The sequence below is a fragment of the Myotis daubentonii genome, chromosome 16, assembly GCF_963259705.1.
Source record: "Myotis daubentonii chromosome 16, mMyoDau2.1, whole genome shotgun sequence".
Taxonomy (NCBI): Eukaryota; Metazoa; Chordata; class Mammalia; order Chiroptera; family Vespertilionidae; genus Myotis; species Myotis daubentonii.
The window spans coordinates 26,499,889-26,520,084 of record NC_081855.1 but is presented as its reverse complement, the minus strand read 5'-3'; the positions used below and the strand labels follow the sequence as shown (position 1 = coordinate 26,520,084).

General features: G+C 38.0%; 2 protein-coding genes across 15 annotated transcripts in view; one reads left to right on the top strand and one right to left on the bottom strand.

Annotated features, from left to right (window-relative positions):
- Window positions 1–20,196, bottom strand: part of NF1 (neurofibromin 1) — a 242,066-nt gene that overhangs the window by 50,273 nt on the left and 171,597 nt on the right. The gene's annotated exons all lie outside the window — the stretch shown is intronic.
- On the top strand, window positions 4,821–14,445 carry EVI2B (ecotropic viral integration site 2B). 2 transcript variants are annotated; one of them, XM_059669417.1, is made up of 2 exons: window positions 4,821–4,995; window positions 11,107–14,445. In XM_059669417.1, the coding sequence occupies exon 2, from the start codon at window positions 11,130–11,132 to the stop codon at window positions 12,480–12,482; it is 1,353 nt and encodes a 450-aa protein (XP_059525400.1). In that variant the 5' UTR covers window positions 4,821–4,995; window positions 11,107–11,129; the 3' UTR covers window positions 12,483–14,445. The 2 variants fall into 2 exon arrangements, with proteins under 2 accessions (XP_059525400.1, XP_059525402.1); XM_059669419.1 differs by lacking the exon at window positions 4,821–4,995 and adding an exon at window positions 7,806–7,882.

Sequence of the window (20,196 nt, the reverse complement as noted above, 5' to 3'; positions counted from 1 at the left end):
GACTTTAATCTTCAATTAAACATATTACAAAAAGTTGGTTTGAGAGACTTCCCAACTATTTACTGAACTTGACACGGCATATTAATTAAATGCCAGGCCACATTTTAAAAATCACATTCCTTATTGATCATTTATTTTGGACAAATATGCTAGCCATTTAGGAAAATATTTTATATATTTTGTATAACCACAATCTTACTCTCCCTTCTAGGTTGACGATTCTTATCCTGGTTGTGTATCAGAATCACCTGGAGTTTAAAAAACTCACCAATGCCTTATTCCTACCCTCTCCTTCTGATTCAATTGGAATGGGGTGAGCTACAGGCATTGGTAATTTTTGCATAACTCCCTAGATAATACTGCTCTTGGTTAAATTCACTTCTTACAAGTTCTATGGTGCCAACGATCTAGGTTACATCTTAAAATGAAAGGGGAAAATAGAGCACTGATTTTATCATCAATGTATTACCATTTGTCATAAAGTTCATTCCCTAAATAACAAATCATATCTATATTATTCCAGATGAATCTAAATGTCAACAAAGTCCAAAGGAAAGCAGAGAATACTCATGCCAAGCATGGTGACAGGAAGGAGGCTGAATTTTGAGGGGTAAAAGGAACCAGATTGAAATGAAACTAGGCAGAGCTCTGGTTTTGTACAAATTAAAAATTTGAGATTATGTACTGGAATACATACTGATACCACAAAGCACTCCTTGAATCAAGTATCATATATAAATACTTGTAAAGAGATCAACCGAAGGACTTGTATGCATGCATATAAGCATAACCAATGGACATAAGACACTGGGGGGAAGGGGAGGCCAGGGGATTGTCAAGGGCGGGGAACAAAAAAAAAGGACACATATGTAATACCCTTTGCAATACTTTAAGTAATAAAACAAACAAACAAAAAAAATACTTGTAGGAAATTAAAATAATTTAATTTTTAAAAATAAGAAATTAGCTAGGCAACCAATATTCAATATACAGGTCAAACATTTTCTCACAATACAAGAAAGCTTCTACTACAGGATTAAAACTCATTATTCCTACCTTGGCTATTAAACTTGTATCCTCAGAATGATACCATCCAATGATAGCTTATGAACAAACAGAACTAGTTCTTTCCAAACTTGGCAATGTTTAAAAGTGAGAAGTTAAGATATGTTTTGAGTTCAAATGTTAAAAGTTATTTCTGAACAAAGACACTTTTGTTTTCTATCCCTGGGTATTATGATCCACCCACTTAATTTAGGGATTTTAAAATAGTGAATCAAAAATTTATAGCATTTTTATTATATTCTTCTCTGTAGTAGGACCCCTCAAACATTTTTCTGTACAAAGTAGTAAGTTCTTTGCAGTTGAGAACTGGGTCTTAATAATCTGTGTTCCTCTGCAGTGACCAGGGGAAAGCAGGGCATGGTTTAACACTTACTGTTTGTTTCTACTGTAACACGTGCTATGGTAGGCACTTTACATTTATTTAATCCCATAATAAATTAGAAATTATGATCTCCATTTTTTCAGATGAGGAAACAGGGTAGAAGGTGACCTGGCCAAAGAAATTTTTATTGAGACTGACTCCCACTTTTTTCAATATACTTTGCTCAGCTAACTTATTTAAAAAGTGATTCTGAATTTATTTTTCCATGGAGAAGTACCTACTTTGTAGATAATCAAAGAGTTGTGGACTTGAACTCAAATATCATTTAATTGCTCTAACTGGTTTTGCTCCGTGGTTAGAGCATTGGCCCTGGAACCGAAGGGTCATGGGTTTGATTCCTGGTCAAGGGCAGGTACTTGGGTTGCAGGTTTGCTCCCGGGCCCTGGTCAGGGTGCCTGCAGGAAGCAACCAATCGATGTGTCTCTCTCATATTGATGTTTTTCTCTCTCTCTGTCCCCCCTCCATTCCACTCTCTCTAAAAAATCTCTCCAAAAAATAATTTCGGGTGAGGATTAAAAAAAATCATTTGGTAAAGTATTTGGTCAAAAAATCCGAATTAGGGAGAAACCAAGATGGTGGCATAGGTAAACACCGGAAATTGCTGCCTCCCACAATAACTTCAAAAATACAACTAAAAGACAAAACGGACATTATCCAGAACCACGGGAAGGCTGGCTGAATGGAAATTCTACAACTAGAAGGAAAGAGAAAAGCACACTGAGACTCAGAGGAGGTGCGGAAGTAAAGTGCAGCGGTACGGAGGCGCACGCGGCAAGGGCTGGCAACTGAGGACGCGGCTGTCTTTTTGAATCGGGAGGGGGTCACAAGCCCCCGACTGCTCTGAACTCCAGTTCCGGGAAGTCTCTGGGGACCCAGACTCATACGGGGAGAAACTGGACTGTTTGGCAGCAGGCAGAACTCAGAACTCGAGGGTGGCTTTCTCTCAGAGGTGCTTGCTGCGGGACACTGAGACTCGGGGCCCCTTAGGGCAGGGCTGAGGATCAGCCATAGCTGCTTGCTCTACCCTTTGATTCCCTGAGACCCCGCTCCCCCAGGCTACAGCAGAGGCTTTTGCATATGAATGCCCTGGCCCTTTGCAATCTGAAAATTACCTAACAAACTGCAGCTGGGCCAGACAGACCCAGAACTTCCAAGAGAAGGCCCAAGGCCCCACAAAAGCTTGCATTGCTTCACAGCTGGGCCTCATCTGGGAACCTCCAAACCCCAAACAAGGAAGGGGAATCTGCAGATCTCTTCGTAGCTCCTGCTGGGTAGCCTCAGGAAGAGGCTAAATTAGCACCTCCTTAGATCCAAGAGCCAGTGTACCCAGTGGTCAGAGTGGGACCATCCAGATTACAACTCCTCAGATCCATAAGGGACACACTCAGGGGGCAGACTCAGTGAGCACCAAAGCCCCACTGAAGCAAGTCTTGCCCCATAAGGGTGTCTTCAGCACAGAAGTTCTCCCACTGTAGATAGAGATGATTCTCACAGCCAATTGGCCTGGAGGCCAATTCCTCCCAGTGATACCTACAACAATCAAGGCTTAACTACAACAAGACTGTGCACAAAGCCCACAAAGGGGTGCACCGAGACTGTCCACCTCAGGTAATTGGGGAGGCTGAGCCACTGGGCCATATAGGACACCTAGCACACAAAGCCACTCTATCAACACAGGGAAGCATAAAAAATGCGGAGACAAAGAAACAGGTCACAAATGACAGAAATGGAGGAAAGCAAATGACTGGATATAGAGTTCAAAACCACGGTTATAAGGTTTTTCAAGAATTTTCTAGAAACCGCCGATAAATGTAGTGAGACCCTGGATGATATGAAAAAAGACCAACTAGAAATTAAGCATACACTGACTGAAATAAAGAATAATATACAGAGATCCAACAGCAGACAAGAGGATCCCAAGAATCAAGTCAAAGATTTGAAATACAAAGAAACAAAAAATACCCAACCGAAAAAGAAAAAAGAAAAGAGATTCCAAAAATATGAAGATAGTGTAAGGAGCCTCTGGGACAACTTCAAGCGCACCAACATCCGAATTATAGGGGTGCCAGAAGAAGAGAGAGAAGAGGATATTGAAAACCTATTTGAAGAAATAATGACAGAAAACTTCCCCTACCTGGGGAAAGAAATAGACTTACAAGTCCAGGATGCACAGAGAACCCCAAACAAAAGGAATCCAAAGAGGACCACACCAAGACACATCATAATTAAAATGCCAAGGGCAAAAGACAAAGAGAGAATCTTAAAAGCAGCAAGAGAAAAAAAGTCAGTTTCCTACAAGGGAGTACCCATACGACTGTCAGCTGATTTCTCAACAGAAACTATGCAGGCCAGAAGGGAGTGGCAAGAAATATTCAAAGTGATGAATAGCAAGAACCTACAACCAAGATTACTTTATCCACAAAGCTATCATTCAGAATTGAAGGTCAGATAAAGAGCTTCACAGATAAGAAAAAGCTAAAGGAGTTCATCACCACCAAACCAGCATTATATGAAATGCTGAAAGGTATTCTTTAAGAGGAAGAAGAAAAAGGTAAAGATAAAAATTATGAACAGCAAATACATATCTACCAACAAGTGAATCTAAAAATCAAGTGAATAAAAAATCGGATGAACAGAGTAAACTGGTGAATGTAATAGAACCAGGGACATAGAAAGGAAGTGGACTGACAATTCTTGGGGGGAAAGGGGTGTGGGGTGCAGGAAGAGACTGGACAAAAATCGTACACCTATGGATGAGGACAGTGGGAGGGATAAGGGCAGAGGGTGGGGTGGGAACTGGGTGGAGGAGAGCTATGGGGGGAAAAAAGAGGAACAACTGTAATAATCTGAACAATAAAGATTTAATTAAAAAAATAATAAAAATGTATACATACTTTGAAAACAACAACAACCGAATTATACTTTTACCTGGGCTTTGCCTAAATTATGTATGAGGAAATAATATTAACATTTACTACTACCTACTGAGAGACATTTGTACATGCTATGTTATCTTATTTAATCCTCACAACAACTCAGGAAGAGAAATATTCCTACAGAGGAGGAAGTGGTGATTCAGAAGTGCAGTCACTTGCCTAAGGTCATACAAGTAAACAGAATTCATCATTCACATCTTACAAAAGAAATCTCACTGTGGGTGATAACCCAACTGGCAGTTTTTCCTTAGAACATACAATTTGCTCTCCAAAGCTCTATTCTAAATATTTAAATTATAGAATCACAGTACTAGAGAGCCTCAAGTGTTTACTTACAAACATTAATTAAAAGCACTCAAATCATGTAACTCCAAAATGGGTTTTAAAATAAGTTCTGTTAAAGTAGTGTATTTCTTAGTCATTTTGTGGCTTATTGCACTTCCGGAACCAACTACAGATAAACTTCCTCTTTTTCTACAGAAACCATTTCAGTTTGCTAGAGGACCATTTTTAATCTAAATGGAACCACCCCTTTTGCTTTCTTAGCCAAATCACCAAAATGTCCAGTTAGAACAAGAATTTAGCATCCTGCAAAAGAAGTTAACAGCTGAGGTAAGAAAAATTTCACACAGGCAATTTGGTTTGATCTTTGTTTTATTTAAATCTTATTTGTAAAACTAAAACGACAGTAGTGTTTTAAATGTAAACTGCTAGTCTAAAGACGTCTATAATAAGTTTTGTGATTTTGTTGTGTGGAATTAAAAACTATTGAGTGTTGAACTTGCCTTGAAGAAAAAATTTCACCTAGGTTTGCATAATATAAAATTTCGCCTAGGTTTTGCTAACCTTAGTTCCATAGTTAAAAGAAATAAACTATATCCGAGACAGATAAAGCTAACAGCTAGAAATAAAACTAGGATCCATGGAATATGACTGAATTTGACAACCCCAAAATAAGTTAAAAATTCTGATTTGCTTTTTATAAAATTTTCCTGTACATAATGCAACCCATAGATTTAAATTATTTTTATTTTTTAATCCCCTTTAGTTTCCATAGTCACCTTCACTTAATTTATAAAGCCAATGGAATATAGATGAGGTACTTGATTATCATTATGATATATGCTTTATTTTTTATACAAATAGAATTTATATTTAAGAATGATAACATGAAAATATTACATTAAAATGATGACATGAAAATATTTTTAAAGTTCACTAAGACAAAACTGTTATGATAAAATGTATCATCTACATATTTATGTCATATTATCTGAGACTTTAGTAAACAGTGCAAAACAGATACAGAAAAAACATTCACAGAGTAAACAATAGAAAATTGCTAATATGCATTAAAGATGACTACTCTATGAGTAAACTGGGAAGTTGAAGTGAATATCCTCAAAAATAAAAATTGCAAAGAGTTTACATAGACTTACAATATCATGAATAAATTCATAATCGATAATATCCTATATCAGCATTTCATAAATACTTATGGCTTACACTTAAAGAAGTCCACTTTAGATTTCTTCTACATAACTACTACAAAAGTTAGAAAATAAAGATTTTAATCTCTTTTTTAGACAACACTTGTGCAAATATTTTTAAAGGGCCAGTCCTAAATTTAGAGTTTAATAGTACTTGTGTTTTTCAACTAATTCCAATACAATTCTATTTAGAAGAAAATTTTGAATTCTGAGTAAGTTTAAATGTTAAATATAAATCTGATCCTTTTCAATGTCTAATTTTTAAAAATCATGTCAAATATGACAGCTTATATATGTAATCATTCAAAAACTATCATATCTATTTTTAGTAGCTCTTTTTCCTGCCCTTTATACAAGGCTACCTCCATAAGTTACTTACATACCTATTCCCAGAGAGCTCACATCTCATTTCTTCATAAAGCATTTATTTCATAATTTTACTATGAAAGGCAGTGCAGCATAGAAGGAAAGGGCTCTGGTATAAGACTGATATGGTTTCTGTATTAGTGCCACTATTCAGAGCTGTGACACTTTGGCAAATTACCCAACTTCTCTGCTGTCTCAGTATCTTTATCTGGAAGATAACACTACATTGCTCAGTAAAATAGGAAAGTGCTAGCATTTAGTGGGTACTCAGTAAATGGTAGATATTATTATTGATAAAAGATGGTCATCAAATACCTATCATAGTGCAAGGTTCATTTCCCTTTCTACTCTTCCTCAAGATATAGATTTGTTGTTTTATTCCTATTACGGTTTCATAACCTCACTAGTTGAAGTTACACTATTACTAATTTTAAACTATTTTATCTATATTGTTAACTTATTATCAAAGTAACTAAAACTCAGATACTATTTTTGAGACTGTTCACTTACACTTGCCTTTCTGTCTAGGATATGCTCTTCAAATCTGATTCCCTTGAAAAGACAATGACATATTTCTTACATGTCCAACTTAACAGCATTAATTTTAAATGCTGGACCCTTTATATACTTATGTATTATACTTTTTAGTATATGTCTAATATATGGGAACTCTTGCTTTACTGTAACTGCACTTTAAAATGCTTAGTTAAGCCTTGTCTCTGAACTAAAAAAAGCCACAGTTTCTTCACAATTATACCCACTATTTCTTTTTTAAAGTCCTGCTCACTCTTTTCTGAACTATTCTAAATTGTGTAGAATTCTATCACAGATTCAAGCATCCTGACATAGCATATGCTAGGAGGGTAGACAACTAATTGAAGCATGGGAAATAGAATTTGGTTTTAATATTATCATAGAATAATAGACGTTGGTTTTAACCTATATATATAAAAGCCTAAGCGACTGGCCAACCAGCTGACTGCTCGACCGGTAGCTATAATGCGCACTGACCACCAGGGGGCAGTTGCTAAATGCAGGAGCAGAAACCACAGGCATGGAAACATGGAACAGACTGATGAATCTCAGAGGGAAGGGGGTAGGAGAGAGGGCAGGAGGAGATTAATCAAAAATTTTATATGCATACTAGACGCCCAGGGCACAGATTTGCGCCCTCTCACAATTCAGGACCCCTTGGGGGATGTCAGAGAGCCGGTTTTGGCCTGATCCCCGCAGGCCAGGTCAAGGGACCCCACCAGTGCACGAATCCATGCACTGGGCCTCTAGTATTATCATAAGGCTTAAATGATGAGTGAAAAATATCATATACTGAAGGTACTACGATCTTCTTACTGACAAAAGAGGCCATGAACCTATAAAAATTGATCTTACAAACTAAACTGGGTTTTTAAGTATGATTCCTGTTTGGGCTTTTTCCTTCCCTAATGCCCCCTTTTTTTAACTAATTGAAAAGAGGAACCATGTATGTTTTTAAAAAAAATTTCAAGCAAAATCACAAAAGAGAGAACATTTTTGGCCGAAGACAATTCATGGCCTGTATTTCTGTTGCTTCAAATGGCATTTTTTAAAAAACTAAACGGAAACTTTGAAGAATAACATCTGTTGATGAGGCCTTTTCTTGGCAGGTGGGTGGAAATCTGTAAGAATAGCAGATAGGAAATGACAACCATCTAGAGGTGATTCAAATACCCATATTTATGCCAAAAAAATTCTAGTTTTTTGACTATTAAACTTTTAGTGCCTGGTCAATGCGGTTTAGTGGTCGAATGTCAATCCAGGAACCAAGATATTGCGGGTTGAGGCACATTTGGGGTTAGAGGCTTGATCCCCAGAAGGGGCCATGCAGGAGGCAGCCAATCAATGATGTTTTTCTTTCATTGACGTTTTTATCTCTGTATCCCGCCCCCTCCTTTCTCTCTAAAAATCAATAAAAACATTTTTTAAAAACTTATTTTTAAAAAGCCTTTAGTAAAATGGATAAAATAGATAATAACTTGGATCTCATTTTCTTTGCTTACATTCTGGTATAAGTATAAATGAATAGTGAAAAAGTTAAATGGAAGGAAACCAACTGTACTGGGCTCCTAAAATACATGGCAACCTCTTGTAAAAGAATCAAAATATAAAAACAATGCAGTTTAGGGTAGCAAGAGAAAGAGCATATGCTTTGAAATCAGATGATCTCGGGTACAAATTGCCAGTCTGCCACCATTAGTGATATAACATTGGGCAAATTGCTTAACACATTTGAATTTGTTTCTTTATCTGTAAATCAAGGATTTTTCTATCTTCTACATAGAGTTATTTAAAGGTTAAATGAAATAAAGTATGTAAAACACCTGAGATAGTACAGCACATAGTATGTTCTAGATAAGTATTTTTATTTGTTTCTGTCTGCATTCTTCAAGGTTCTTTATAATCTTGTTTGAGAGAGTGAGGATAATAAAAAGAAAATGTGAAAAGGTAATAAAAAATAAACACAATTATTTAAGAAATTAGAAGTATAAGTGAATTTAATACATGAAGAATTATTTAAGGAACAATAAAGACAACAAGAACTAGGGGGGTTCAGGGAATGACTAATTTCTCTTGGCAGTCACAGAGAACTTGGTTTCAGAAGAGGAATTTAAGCTGAGGTAGATGAAGACAAGTTCAAATAGGCAGTCAGAAGGGGGGAAAGGCTGGGTTTGAAAAAAGAACACACTTTAAGCGGGTGAGAATAGCATAATAAAGAGTGTCTGTTTAGGAAACAAAGTGTGTGCTCAGAAAGTATGTAAGATGGGGAAGAGGTGCATTCAGAAGCTGTATGAGAAGCTTCAGTTAAGAGATATGAGTCGGTACTGGTTAATCTCAGGCCAGAAGGAAGAAAACTCAGTAGAGAATTTTATGTTGACAGCAATGGGGAATCACAAGCAAGGGAAAAGTAACCTGGCCATATTTGCTTTTAAGATTAATTCATCAGCAGTGTGCAGGAGAGTTTAAAGAAGAAATATTTTTAAATTTAGGCTGGAAGTATTAGAGAGAAAATAAAAGAGACTGTACAGGAAAAAATCATTCTTTTCTATGAAAATAGGACAATTTGTCATCATTGTGTACCAAGTAATAGGGGAGTAAGTAATGAGAACTACTCAAACACACTGAAATCTACTTATTTGCACAAGTTGAGGGAGCTCCTCTTCTCCTTTTATTGTACCTTGTACAGAACATCAAATCCCTCTCAGATTGGCCTACGAATCATAGAAAAACCATAGTTTCTAATCATATATACTGGGATCTAAAACACTGAGACTTTTCCCCCCCTAAGGTAAAAAAAATAACTGAATAGTTACCACTGTGATTAATGAGTGTGTGAAACAAGAATATTACACACAGAACATAGTCTTACTATAACTCCTCACTTTAGAGATAAGACAATTGAGAACAGGACAGATTAAGTGACTAATTCTCATGGTTAGATAGAAAGTTAGGTGACAGAAGAAGAATTGGAACTTAACTTTTCAAATTTAAGCATCTGCCACATTTTACAAATAGCCCTAGCTGCCAAATGTATACATGCAAACATACACATGCCTTCTTTACCCATGCCTGGATGTTCCCCAGATGTAATATTTTATTTGCTTAATTACATATCTTTCAAGATTCAGTTCAAGTTTTACTTCTCTGAGAAACCTTCCCTAAAGCCTTCCCAGGCTAGATTGGTTCCTTTGTGTATCTTCTGCATACCTTTATGAGAAAACTCATCAAATTATTGTAATTATTTATTACTTGTTTGTTTCTACAACTAAAATCGTTTCCCTACGCTACCTTCTAAACCTAGAAGAGGGCCTGACAAAAAGATGATGTTTATCAATAAATGAATGAAAGCAGCAGCACATCTCCTTTACCAACTGTGTAAAACTGACTCATCCAGATTCAAAGCTCACTTTGGGATTTTGAGCCATGGACTCTGAGCTGAATACTTTAAAAATATGAGGTGCTAACATAAAATTTATAGTGCTAAACAATGATAATGTTGCAAAGATTACTCATAAAATAGACTCTGTGCATAAGAAACGTACACAGGTATTACCATTAAAACAGAGAAGTTGGGAGATTCAGTTTTGAGATGAAGAGGTATTCTGTTGTAAATGTTGAATTTGCTGATAGTGGGATGTATACATGGAAATGCCCACCAACAAGTCACACAAATGGAACTAGAATGAAGGAGATTTGGGCTGAATGTGCATGTTTGGGAGTTTTGGCATAAAGGACAGAGCTGAAATCTTATAGACTCAGGATCAAAGAAAAGTAGATAACATGAGGACTAACTATCAAGTGCCAATATTTAGGAGACAAGAGAAAAACAGGAGCTAGTGAGATAAACACAAAAGGAAGACTACTATAAAGAGCTCTTTGAATAGCAGTGAAGGAATAGTTAGTTAAATATAGTCAAAGAGGGGAAAAAAAGAGAGAGAAAGAAAAGATCTTTGGATAAAATAATAGATGGTTTCTGGTACCCTTCAAGGCAGCAGAATCAATGTACTTCAAGTCACAAAGAAAGAGAAAATAAGGAGTACATGGAACCGGCATACAGAGCCTATGTATTTGAGAAGTTTGTGAAATGAAGGATTGTAACGTAATGAAGCAGGGCCAAGTACAGATCTTATGAAACAATTAAGAGAAAACACTGGTTATAAGATCCAAATGTTGTATGGTAAATTAGAGTATATTCAAGAGTTGTTTACACTAGCCTTTAGTGTATCAAGTCTAAATTAGGAATAATAAATACTTATCAGGTACCTAACTACTTTATGCCAGACTTCAAATGCGACCTAACTGTCTGTCTTTTTTCTTTTCATTATAAAACCAGTGGTAAAAAGGAAACATTCTGAAATGGATCCCAAGTATTTCATCTTAATTTTGTTTTGTGGATACCTGAACAATACATTTTCCTCAGAGACAAATGCAAATGCAACGGAGTCACAACCACAGTCTGCTTTACTTAGATCACCAATGCCATATGTCTTGGCTAATTCCCAAAACACAACAGGGAACCCTTTGGGTCAATCAACACAACTCAACGACATTTCTTCTGGACCATCAACTGCCAAAGTTGCTGCTGGACAACCAACAGCAGTTGCTGTTGGAAAACCAGCAGCACATACTACTGCTGGACAACCATTTACCTACAACATCACCAGACAACCAACACCCACGGCCAACACCATCTCCCAACAAACAGCACAACCTGTGTTCACCTCCGGCAGACAACTACCAACATCTGCCCATACTTCTATCAGACAACCGCCACCATTTGTCTATCGATCCACTCAACGACCATCAACTGTTCACACCTCTTCTGGAAAACCAGTACCACCGACTATTCAAAATCTATCCATACAACCAACACCAGCTGTCAAAAGTACACCTAGGTTTACACCAGGATTCTTCACAGAAGATACTGGTAACACACAAATGCCACATAAAAGCAATTCTAATTCAACAGCTGCCATAATAGTTGGTGTAATTCTGGTTTCTATGTTGGTAGCTATTATCATCATTGTGCTATGCAAATGCTTGAGAAAACCAGTTTTAAATGACCAAAATTGGGCAGGCAGATCTCCATTCGCTGATGGTGAAACCCCTGATATATGTTTGGATAACATCAGAGAGAATGAAGTATCCACAAAACGTAAATCAATTATTTCACTTATGGCCTGGAAACCAGGCAAAAGCACACTTTTAGCAGATGACTTAGAAATTAAGTTGTTTGAGTCAAGTGAAAACATTGACGATTCCAACAACCTCAAAACAGAGAAAATAAAAGATCAAGGAAATGGTACATCTGAGGATAGTGCTGGTGGATCAACAATTGGCACTGCCATTTCTTCAGATGACGCAGATCTGCCTCCTCCACCTCCCCTTCTTGATTTGGAAGGACAGGAGAATAACACATCTGACGAACCCACAATGACAACGACAACGGTATCTCCTCTTCCAAATGATTCCACTAATCTCTCACCATCTCTGGACTGTCTCAGTCAAGTCTGTGAAGATCATAATTCTGAGTATGAACAGTCACTTCCGCCTCCCCTTGACTCACCTAACTTGACCCTGCCACCAGATTTGATGAAAACCCTCGAAGATTCCAACAATGAGATTCAATGTCAGGAGTTATGTATTCTTCCTAACTCTGAGCAAGATCTCAATGAATCCCTGCCACCTCCACCTGCAGAACTGTTATAAACATCACAGCTTGCTTATTAGCTGATTTTTCATCCTTTTCAAAGGACTCTCTATCTTTTGTTTTTCTTTATGTGATGAAAGATATTAAGTGGCAACTGATAGCCAATTTTGATTTTTATTCAGGAACTACTTAAAATCTGCTCAAAGCCCATGTGCATAGGTAAAGCTTAATTTTTTTTTAATATATAACAGTGATCTATTGACTGGATATAGCCTCGAACTTTAATGTAGAGTATATTTTACATATGTGGATGGTATATGTGTCAATAACTTAACCATTTTGGAAACGAATAACCTATATATACTTGGTATCACCCAATAGTTCCCCCCCCCCCCGAAAAGCTGTGTATCAAGTTACCTTGAATAAATAAAATTTTATTTTTCCATTTCAAAGTTTTAAACAAAACTCCAAATTTTAAATTAATACCTCCAGTATTAAAATAAATATTTTAAGTTCATGGGGATGAGTGATTAAAATGCATGTTTAAAAATGGAGAAATTTCCTTTTAGTTCTCATTGGAAATAGTAAAGCAAACACACTAAAATATCAAATTTGGGGGTTGGGGAAATTTACTCAGGAAAAAATGGGCATGTACCATAAAATGTAGACATTTTCCTACCTAATTGGGGGAGCACAAATTTTGAAACTACCCTCTTTATATGCCTGAAGAACTCAAACATAATAAAATTTTACAAAGAAAACAAAAACACTTCTATGGCTTCCTTTCAAATTTGGATGATTTTCCCAAGAAAAACATATTGTATCGAAATACAGATGGTTCTCAACTTTCATTAAATTCATACTTGACATTTAAGCACCATACATTTAAACACTTTAACCATCTTTCTTATGCAGAATTTCTTTTTATCCATTACCAGACAAGTGATAAACCTGAGTTATCAGAGTAGGAATGAACCCAATCTTTGTCAAAGCTGGAGTGTGTTCAGGGCCTACCCTTATTCAGATGTCAGCCAGGGCCCGCAATAGCGCTCCGTTGCCCAACAAGCATATGTTCACTCTCCTTACCTCCCTAACTCCTGGGGGAAACGGTCACTTAGAATGAAGTGTGGTGACCTTATTGGTAGTTTAATGTTGGAACCTCTCATAGTTCTGGGATTTTTCTGAACAAAAATAGTATTTATTGTAGCATGGTGGTCAAGAAACTAAGTTCCATATTTAATAAAAACTAGCAGGTTTTTAGACGCTGAAATTTTACATACAATGTTTCTTTTTAAATCTTTTAAGCCATCCCTCATTGACCATTAAAATATTTTATTTGCAGCCCTAACCGGTTTGGCTCAGTGGATAGAGCATCGGCCTGCAGACTGAAAGGTCCCAGGTTCGATTTCGGTCAAGGGCATGTACCTTGGTTGTGGGCACATCTCTCTCATCGATGTTTCTAACTCTCTATCCCTCTCCCTTCCTCTCTGTAAAAAATCAATAAAATATATTTAAAAAATATTTTATCTGCAGAAACACTTCCTTGAGCTGCTTACTTTTCCTGAATAAGTATGATGTTTACTGTCATACTACACTGGTTCTCTCTGTCTTCCACATTAAAAATTTTCTTTCATGTGTTTTTCAAACTTTGAACTTTTAAGGTTAATTTGCCCAGTAGTAATCAGGAGTTTGATAATTTCCCATTTTTCTTTTGAATTTTAAGTATTCTAGTTATGGTAAATAAGACATGTTTTTATACTAATTAAGACTTTAACTTGCCTTAAAATCATCATAATCTTTCTCATTTTACATATAAGATGGTTACCTATCAGGGTCTTTCTTTTTCATCACCTACTTTCCTGACCTCTTGAAGGATGAGTATTGGGAAATATAAGGAAATACAAACTCTCATAAATAAATTAAAAACTGATGATCTGGTCATATGGTCTTGTCTGATTTCTTCAAATACTACAGGCAACTTTTCTCCTTTTGTCCTTTATACAATAAAACAGACTACTGCTAGCAGGTGGTTTTGTTGTTGATTTTTTGTTTTGTTTTGTGTTTTAAAAAATTCTCTGTGAGGGGAGAAAAATAATTCCTATTTACTGCATGCAATTTTCCCCTACTGAGGTCAGTGGAAGCTGAGCAGCCAAACAGTGGCAATTCTTGCTTAATCAACAGAAAGAAATGCAAACCAATAAAAGAAAGAAAGAAGAGAAGAAAATGTTGGACCAAAAAAAAACTTACTGAAAAGATTAAAGAACCAGGACCCAGAAGAGAATGTTTATTTCATGGATATGGTAAAACAACAAGGCATAGGGTAATTAAAAGCAGACTGAACTACATATATACAGCATACCATAGTGCTCTTACCATATCAGCATTAAATAGATTCAGAAACAACCCAGATGACCATCTAGTTCAACCCCTTTTATTTGTTAATTGCTGAGAAAACACACCCAGAGAGAGTTAAGTGACTTGTTTAGAAGTGGTATTAAAAGCTGAGTTTGTTCAGCATCCTTTTCGCTAATATAAGACCAAAGAGTGCCTACTTCATGCACTGCAACAAACATATATTAAATATGTATTTCATTTAGTGTTGGTGGCGGGGATACAATGAAATAAAAGAGGGTGACCTGTAATTGTTGTTATTACCTAGTTCTGATAAAAAAGTAAAGTAGCAAAATATTTGGACACCTAGCATTAAAACACGGTGATACTGGCACATGATTGGACACAGATCAATGGAACAGATGGAAAGTCTAAAAATAGATTCCAATCTCAAATCAGTGAGGAAAAATATTGGAACAGTTGGATATATATTTGGAAAAAAAATAAAATTGTATCTGTAAGTCACACTACATTGGAATAAACGCCAAATAGACCAGAGATCTAAATATAAAAAATGAAATTATGTAAGTAATAGGTAAAAATATCAGTATATTCTTTTATACAGTATGTCCTCGGGTTACGTCGGAGATCCGTTCCTATGGCGCGATGTAGTCGGAACCCACCTACATAAGCACCTACATCACTCACATGGAGCACATACACAGCAGTAATGAAGTGAAACAGTGAAAAAAATTTAAAAGAAAGATAACAATTCCTGACTTTTATTTGTGGTAAATAAATAATAAAAAACACAAAGCACATATGTACATAAGTCAAAATGACGGAACTTTTTTTTAAATAAATAAATGGGAGATGGCAATGAAACGACATACTTGAGTCGTAATCCGAGGAATTGTTTGTAATTTGGAAATGAGAATAACCTTCCTAGCTGACACTCAAAATCAAGAAGCAATAAAAAGAAAAGAAAAATCCAATTATGGAAAACTTTTAAATGGCAAAAACAAACATAAAAAATCACCATAGTAAAGTCAAAAGACAAATGGCAAACTGAAAAAAAGAATCACAATCTAAACTAAGTCAAAGGGCTACTATCTCTAAAATTTAAAACATACACAAAACTCCCAAATACAGAGTGGGATAGGAAAGACCCACAACACAACAGAAAAAATATGCAAAACATATAAAAGACAGTCAGAGAAGAAAAAATTTAAATAGTCCTTAAAAACATATATAAAGATATTCAACTTTCCTCATAATAAGAGAGATGCATTTAAATTATACTGAGATACTACCTTCATCCATATGAATCCAAAGTTCAACAACAAAGCCTACAGTGAGGCTGTATAGAACTAGACACCCTGACACATTGCTGGTGGAACTGCAAAATGGTATAGTCTAGAGCAGTGGTTCTCAACCTGTGGGTCGCGACCCCTTTGGCGGACGAACGACCCTTTCACAGGGGTCGCCTAAGACCATCCTGCATATCTGATATTTACATTACAATTCATAACAGTAGCAACATTACAGTTATGAAGTAGCAACGAAAATAATTTTATGGTTGGGTCACAACATGAGGAACTGTATTTAAAGGGCCAGAAGGTTGAGAACCACTGGTCTAGAGAGAGGAATTTAGTAATAACCAGAAAAATTCCAAATGCATTTACCCTTTTATAGAGCAATCCCACTTCTAGAAATCTTTTTGCAAAGATTCATTAGGCAAAATATAAACATACATAGGTGCAAGGGTATTCACTGTGGCATTATTTGTAATAGCAAAACCCATATGCCCATCAATAGGGGCTTGGTTGAATAAACCATGGTTTACTCCCAAAGGCAGTATCTAATCTAATAAAAGAGAAACATGGTAATTGGCGTACGACCGCTACCCTTCCCACTGGCTAATCAGGGAGATATGCAAATTAACTGTCAGCCAAGATGGCGGCCAGCAGCCAGGCAGCTTGAAACTAACATGAGGCTTGCTTGCTTCAGTGACGGAGGATTCCAACATTCCCCGCCTGCCTTGCCGGCCTCTGAACCTGCAGTTTGAAACATTTTAACAAATATAGAAGCTAACCCCCCCCCCCCCCCCCCCCCCCCAGAAACCAGCTTTCAGCGAGCTGGGATCTCAGAGCTGGAGTTATACATTGTTTCGATTACCTACTTTCAGCAGCGGAGGCCTAAGAGCTGGAGCCTCAGAGCTACAGCTGGCCCAGAATTAAAATAAGAAAAGAAAAAAAGGAGCGGTTGGGAGCTTCCGTCACCTGCCAGCCTGAAAACAGCCCTCAGCCCCTCACCCAGACTGGCCAGGCACCCCAGTGGGGACCCCCACCCTGAAGGGTGTGTGACCAGCTGCAAACAGCCCTCAGCCCCTCACCCAGGCTGGCCAGGCACCCCAGTGGGGACCCCCACCCTGAATGGTGTGTGACCAGCTGCAAACAGCCATCATCCCCTCACCCAGGTTGGCCAGGCACCCCAGTGGGAACCCCCACCCTGATCCAGAACACCCTTCAGGGCAAACCAGCCAGCCCCACCCATGCACCAGGCCTCTATCCTATATAGTAAAAGGGTAATATGCCTCCCAGCAGCGGGATCAGCGGAGCCGACAGGCCTCCCGGCACCGGGATCAGCGTGGCAGGGGGCAGCGCCCAAACCCCCTGATCGCCCTGCGGCTCTGTGTGTGACAGGGGGTGGGGCCACAACCTCCCTATCCGCCCTGCTCTGTTCGTGACAGGGGAAGGCACCCCAACCTCCTGATCAGCCCTGCTCTGTGCCTGATACGGGGAACTTCCCAACCTCTGATCGCCCTGCGGCTCTGTGACAGGGTGCGGCGCCCCAACCCCCCCCCCCCGCACCACCACGGGCCCTGCTCTGTGTGTGACAGGGTAGAGCCATAACCTCCCCATCGGCCCTGCCCTGAGTGTGAGAGTGGCGGCGCCCCAACCCCCTGATCGGCCCTGCTCTGTGGGTGATAGAGGGCGGCGCCACAACTCCCACCCCTCCCACGGGCCCTGCTCTGTGTGTGATGGGGTAGAGCCATAACCTCCCCATCGGCCCTGCCCTGAGTGTGAGAGTGGTGGCGCCCCAACCCCCTGATTGGCCCTGCTCTGTGGGTGATAGAAGGTGGCGCCCCAACCCCCTGATCCGCCCTGCTCTGTGTGTGACAGGGGGTGGTGCCCCAACTCCCCTATGGGCCCTACTCTCTGAGTGACAGGGGGGAGCTCCTCAACCCCCTGATGGGCCCTGCTCTGTGCGTGACAGGGGGTGGCGCCACAACCTCCCCATCGACCCTGCCTTGAGTGTGACAGGGGGCGGTGCCCCAACCCCCCAATCGACCCTACCCTGAGCGTGACTGGGGGTGGCATCTCAACCTCCCGATCCACCCTGTTCTGTGCATGACAGGGGCCGGCGCCCCAACTCCCCAATCGGCCCTGCTCTGAGCCCGACCAGGGGCTGCACCTAGGGATTGGGCCTGCCCTCTGCCACCCGGGAGCAGGCCTAAGCCAGCAGGTCGTTATCTCCCGAGGGGTCCCAGACTTCGAGAGGGCACAGGCCAGGCTGAGGGGCCCCCCCTTCCCCCGAGTGCACAAATTTTTGTGCACCGGGCCTCTAGTGATAATATAAATAAGAAAGATCCCTATGTATTGATATGGAGTGATCTTCCAAATATATTATTTAAAAAATAACAAGATGTGTAACAATATATTTAGTATGCAACCTTTTATATAAGGGGATAAGAACATATAATACATATTTTTGTATGTTTGCAAAAAGAAATACTGATAAGAAACAACCAAAAATAGTCACCAACAGGAGGAGGAAGAGAATGGGGTAGATGGGATACAGAAGCAAGAGTTCTCTGAATATACCTTGTTGTATAGTTTTGACTTAGCTAACCCTAAAAGTTGATAGCTAACTGGAAACAAATGAACCTTACTACGTAAAGTTTATATAAAAATATAGAGAAAACAATTATTTCACATTGCATTAGAATACAGAATTGACTATACATCCTTGGTGAAATATGTTCTAAGAACAAATAGAGCTGCAAAGAAATCTTAAACTATATTCAGTAGTTTGTAATCTAATTGTCTGCAGCAATACTGGTATTGTTTTGAAACTATTATAGGATGATACAAATAAGTGATTATGTTAATGCTGTTAGGAACCATTTATAGGAAATATGGGGGGATAGAGAAACAAATTAAATCTTCACAAGGAAGCAAACAGATAAATCCAGAGGAAGGACTTTCTAGAAAACAAATCACTGAGTTTGGGCAACATGGAGAGAAAAGGGGTAAGGAGGTGGGAGAGGGACTGATCCATTTGGATTTTGACCTGATAATTTCTACCTGGTCAGTTCTTCCATGCTTTTATAATACTTTATTCAGTACTCTTAGCTGTTTTTAGCGGGAAATCCAGTCTGAAGAGCCAACTATATTACCAAAAGTAGAGAATATAGTATTTTTAGTTTCAAATAAGCACAAGTGTTAACAAGAAATACAGTTGATTAACATAGGATAGTTGTTCCCTGGCAGGTAATTTGTTATGCTTTTTAAAATGTTGGCGTAATCTATTTTAGGACAGTGTGTTTCACAAAAGAATATGTAAATGAATTTACTACTTAGTCTAGAATACAATAGTTGCCTAAATAGCTGTAATTCTGGACTTCACAGACTTATGTAAAATGTAATGTGTCTGAATAATACCTAAAATAAGTTGTAAAAAACTCTTGGCCAGAAAAAATTATTTTTGGAGTAACAGTAATATACTATTTTATTTCATAAGAATTTCTAAAACATTAAGATAAGGACAGTTTGGTACAATTCAAATACATTAAAATGTTCCCCCTTTTTCTTTTTGAGAATTTCATAATAATTTTTGAATAAGAAGAAACAACTTGGTATGTCCCCAAACTTAGAAATAAAAAACACTGCCACTATTATTGGAATTTTTAAATTATATGTAGCAGAATCTAATCTTAATACATCCTAAACCCAAATTCATTTGAATCCATTAGTTAATGAAATAATATGCTCTTTCTTTCAAACTTAGGTACTGGTAAGTATAATGGAACTGGGTAGCTCTACTTTGATATGAGACTTCCTAAAATTAAAAGAAGAGGTTTAAGTGTTTGGTAAGTTGACACTCAGCCACATCCCTTGAAGTGTAACAGAGTATGAACTGAAACAGAAGAAACTTAAATGTCAAAACATTTCCTATTTCCACAACAATATTGCTGAATGGAGTATTTTTAACATTTTTAAATCATAAGATTGATGACTGGTTTCTGAAATCCATAGAAAAAAATCTTACTAAGAGTCCAAGAATGAATCCTCAAAGTGAAGTGGGAATAAAGTACCTAATCAATAATAAACTTCTAACACTGCAGACTTTTAAAATGTAGATACTTTTCGAGGAACA

Excerpts from the sequence above, each read along its gene's own strand:
- EVI2B (XM_059669417.1), top strand. The coding sequence starts at position 11,130 with ATGGATCCCAAGTATTTCATCTTAATTTTGTTTTGTGGATACCTGAAC.